The sequence below is a fragment of the Cariama cristata genome, unplaced genomic scaffold (genome assembly GCF_000690535.1).
Source record: "Cariama cristata isolate BGI_N322 unplaced genomic scaffold, ASM69053v1 scaffold23869, whole genome shotgun sequence".
Taxonomy (NCBI): domain Eukaryota; kingdom Metazoa; phylum Chordata; class Aves; order Cariamiformes; family Cariamidae; genus Cariama; species Cariama cristata.
In genome coordinates this window covers 1-4,398 of record NW_009637747.1, presented here as the reverse complement: position 1 = coordinate 4,398, position 4,398 = coordinate 1, and the positions used below count along the sequence as shown (strand labels likewise).

Here is a 4,398-nt window from a genome sequence, read left to right as displayed (position 1 = left end):
GCTGCCGGAGCAGAGCCACACATCTCCCCTCGCTTCCCAGGCTCTGGTTCAAAACCATTTCTCCCCCACAATTTTCCCCGTTTCCCTCCTGAAGCTTCCCCCAGGGCAGTCTGCAGTGCGGTCAGGACATGTCTCCCACAGCAGCCTCACGACAGCGACCTGCAGACGACAACCCCCTCTCCTCCTGCCTGCACCTTCCACCGCAGCCGCCCTGCATCCGTGTCCCCTTCCAACAGGGCCTCGGACCCCTACCAGACTGGGCCCCTGCCCCAGCCAGATCCTGCTGCCTTCCAAGCCCAGTAAGTCCTTCTGGTCCCAGTATTTCCTCTCCACTGAGGACTGGGCAGCAGATCGATGGGCTGAGCATCTCCTGGGGGCTCCGCTTGCTCTCCAGGGCCTTTCAGAGCAGCACGGGCTCACCCCGGAGCACCACAATTCCCACACGCCAACAGCTCCTTCTCTCCCAGTATCACCAGTATCAGCTCGTCTATATTCCAGTCCTGCAGCACTGTCAGATCCCAGCTTGCCTGCACATTCACAGGAGAGGAGACGTGGGTCAGAGCAACGTAGAAAAACCCTCCTGTCACTGGAGATGGGGACATGGCCACACCGGTGGCTGCACAGCGACTTCCATCCACTGGAGACATGACTTGATTCATTATTTTCCCCCACACCAATTATTTTGATGCTGGAAAGACTGAAGCGAGTATTTGAAGTCATGCGGGGCGTTTTCCCCTCAGGAGGCCCGTCCACCTCCCGGCTGCAGCCCCAGCGATGTCACTCGATGCAATCACAACGAACAGTCGCACCTGTACGGCAGTTGCGTCATTTGAGACCTCCGCCAACGTGTTAATCCACCGAGAAGGAACCCACGGGGGCTACGGACACCCAGCTGGTGCCACCCATGGGACACCGACCTGTAGGCAGAGCCTGCCTGGCAGGAGAGGTTTCCACGTGGCACAAGGAGGTGACAACTGAAAAGCCCTGCAGCCAGACCCCACACCCAGCTTCCAGCTGCTTCACACCAGCATGGAGGGCTCGGGTTCACCTTCCCTTTTTTTTTTTTGACATCATCACTGGGAATCAGAAGCAATCCTTTTCCAGAAAGACTTATGAAAGGCAGTTCCTCAAAATTCAACTGTGTGTGCTTCACCGCTCCTGTCCACTGTCTGGCCATTCGGCTTCACTCAAAATTATTCTGTTTCTGAAGAGAACCAACATTCGCGTGGAGAGGGAGCTGCAGGCTGAGAGGGCACCCACCGAAGCACAAACCTCACCTAGCATCATCTACGGGAGAACAGAAAGTGCTCCAGTGCGTTCTTAACCTGGGATCATGGGAGAGAGCACCCAGGAGGAGCGACACGGAGTAGGGTAAACACAGCACCAGCTTCAGCCATGCCCATCTTCTCCAGAAGGTTTTGATTTGAGCGAGGCATTCGCTGTCAGGGCAAGAACCTGTTGCATGTTTACGAAAGGCTCCATCCCCTCTTCTCTCTGGCCAGCGATGCACCACATCCCTCTACCAAAGGCTCTGGGGCTGCCACAGAGCCAGAATGATTGAGACCACTGGACTTTTTCCCAAGTGAAAAGGTGCTTTGCAGCCTCAACGTTACTAAAAACACTCCAGCGGTCCCGATGCTGAAATTCTCGGTCAGCATTTCAGGAAGCAACTTGCATCCACTTGCCAGCACAGAAATCCACATTTATTCCTGTCGCAGGAGGCTGGTACGCAGCGGAATGGCCTCCAAGGAAGGCACGGGGCTCAGCGCAGGGCAGAGACGTTTGCCAAGCTCCCAGTGCTTTAATGGGAGGACACAGCATCACCCAGGTGCTTAATTCTACAGAGCAGGACCAGGCTGGAAACTCCAGCCAGTGTTGAAGCAAATACAGCGTAAATGCAGACCAAAGAGCACACAGACACCCAGGGGAGCCAAGCGCAACAGGATCAGCTCCCCAGTCAAGCACAGCGCCCAGCCCCTCGTTCAGAGTCACGACGACTATCTCTTGGATGAAAGGAAGCTGAAGTTCCCCCTCCCAGGACCTCAGTTCCCTTGCTGAGCAATCCTGAAGCAGAGAGAGTCAGCCGGCTGCAGCCTCGCTACAGAAACCCCAGCAGCAGGTCACGGAGACTCAACACACCCAAAATATCATCATCTAAATCCTTACCAGAGCTGTGGTAAGTCGTGATTGAAGCGGGTGATTTAAAATTTAAAAGCTACCTCATTCCCAACAGGAGGAAGGGCATTAACTTCCCCACGCGAATCCCTCCCTCCCAGGAGCAAAGGTCTCTGAGCCCACGAGGGCAGGTTCTTACCTTGCTAACATTGAGTGAAGCTAAAGGAGGAGGCGTTTCCGTGCGGTCATTAATTATTTCCACTTCTGAAACATACTGTAAGTTTACAAGCAGGATATCTGCGTGATTAGGCTTTCCACTGGAAGAGGGGCATTCTGGAGGGGAAAAAACATTAAGGAAAACAAATCCAGACAGAGACATTGATAGGTCTGATGCACAGAGCTGTCCAGGAGCAAACGGGGAGAACATTCGGTTTTCAGCGAGTTCCTCCACCACTCCTGTCCCTACTCAGCCAAGAACGGGGTCATCTGAGACCCCAACAATGCCACCTGTCTCTTCTTGGACCCATTTAATGCTGATTCACGTTTCCCGACTATAGCACAAGTTTTCCAGCCAGTAACTGCTGTACCCAGAACACACACAGCCTGGGATGCTGCGTGGTCCCCTCCAAAAAAGCAATTTAGCCCTGACTAGCCTGAGAGGTGCGAAGGTGCTGCTGCCAGGGCCCCAGCTGCGGTGCTGCCTGCTTCCTTGCTCACCACAAGCACCAGCCAACAAACACTGGTCTGCACAGTGAAGTGAACCAGAACAACCACTGTGCCTCAAATTTGCACCTTTTATACCATAACTATTTCCTCTTGCAGGCAGCGGCTAAGCCAGAGCCTCCCCAGGAGCAGCCCTGCGTGCGGATGGAAGAGGAGCTACTTAGCGGCTCTGAGGGAAAGGCCTCCTCATCCTCGCGCACCTCCTGGGCTGCACCTTGAATGCAGCGAGGTTTGTTGTGGTCGGTATCGCAGCACGACTGGAAAGTGTAAATGAGACAACAGTACACCACCCCCAGAAAAAAAACCCACCCCTTCTAGAGCTGACATTAATTCCTGTGCAATCTGTTCCCCAGGAGGCTGCGTCGGTAGCCCTCTGCTCCTTCAGCTGCTGGAAGGAGCAGAGAGCACGGCACAGATAGCCTCTTCCAGGCCGACGCCATCTCCTCCTCGGAACAGATGCTCGTGGAGGTGATTCTTCCTCTCCTCCCATCCCACCTGAGCCTCACTGTGCAGCTGAAGCCCTCCCTAGCAAAGATTTTTCAATAAAGGACAGAAAACGAGGGATGCCCAGGGAGCTCCAGTCTCTTCCTTTGGGGGGATGAGATGGACCATCCCAGCTCGGACAGGAAGAGCCAGAGTTAGGGCAAAGCCAGAACGGGAGCTCTCAGCCCTCTCCGGGGCAGACTGGCAGCACAATGCAGTAAGCCAACCTGTTGGACATCGTTTAAGACTTTCCTACAGCCTCCACTTGGGCCTGGGGAGCTTCCTCCACCCAAACCACACCAGCACAAACAGGAGTTCACCCTGGGACAGGTCCCCTAGTCCCCCTCCAGAACCACATCACACCCCAGCAACCCAGCAGGGCTTTTCCTATCCCATTTCTCACAGCTCCAGCCTCCAGACACGAACCCCCCCTCACAGCTCTTCCCTCTCTCATTCCCTCCAGAACCCACCCATGGGGCCTCGAGCACTCTCCCAGCCCCCTTCCAAGACCAGTCCCTGGGCTGAGCATCACTTTCCTCAACTCTGTGCTCCCTCTGCCATTCTCTAACAGCCCTTTGCTTTCACCTTACTTGCAGGTTAAAAACAAAAGCACAACCTTGGGTGCACACACATATATATTTATATTTTAAACCCTCCAGCACTGCCTTCATGCCTCTCCTCCACACAAGGCCTGAGGCAGCCCCAGACCCCCCTCCATCCCCTTTACCCTCCCAGCCTCAGGGCACTTCTCCTGGCTCACCCACCGGCCCTCCTGGAGTGCTCCCAACCCACCCAGGCCTGCCCCACAGGGTTTCTCTCACAGAGGTCCCCAAACTTCTCATCCCCACAGGCCCCCCCCTACCCTCAAAGGGCCTTGCCTTGCCTCTATGGTCTCCCCTTAAATCCCCATAGGCCCATTGAGGGCTGTCCCCCTCCCCAAACCCTACAGGAGTCTCCTGACCCCCATTACACTAATACTTCCTATGGGATTACATCCTTCCAGGCCTCCCCATCCTCCCTAAACCCCGGCAGACCCTCACCGTGCCTCCAAGGCCTCCCTCTGCATCCCAAAGAGGC

General features: G+C 55.3%; 1 protein-coding gene across 1 annotated transcript in view; it reads right to left on the bottom strand.

The window, feature by feature from the left end:
- The window catches only part of LSM12 (LSM12 homolog (S. cerevisiae)), a gene marked incomplete at both ends in the record, with an annotated part of 5,927 nt that extends 3,479 nt beyond the window's left edge, over positions 1 to 2,448 (bottom strand). The window contains one exon of the mRNA XM_009708467.1: positions 2,315 to 2,448. Within this exon, the coding sequence (XP_009706769.1) occupies positions 2,315 to 2,448 (134 nt within the window). The remainder of the gene's footprint in view (positions 1 to 2,314) is intronic.
- Positions 2,449 to 4,398: the final 1,950 nt, after the last annotated feature.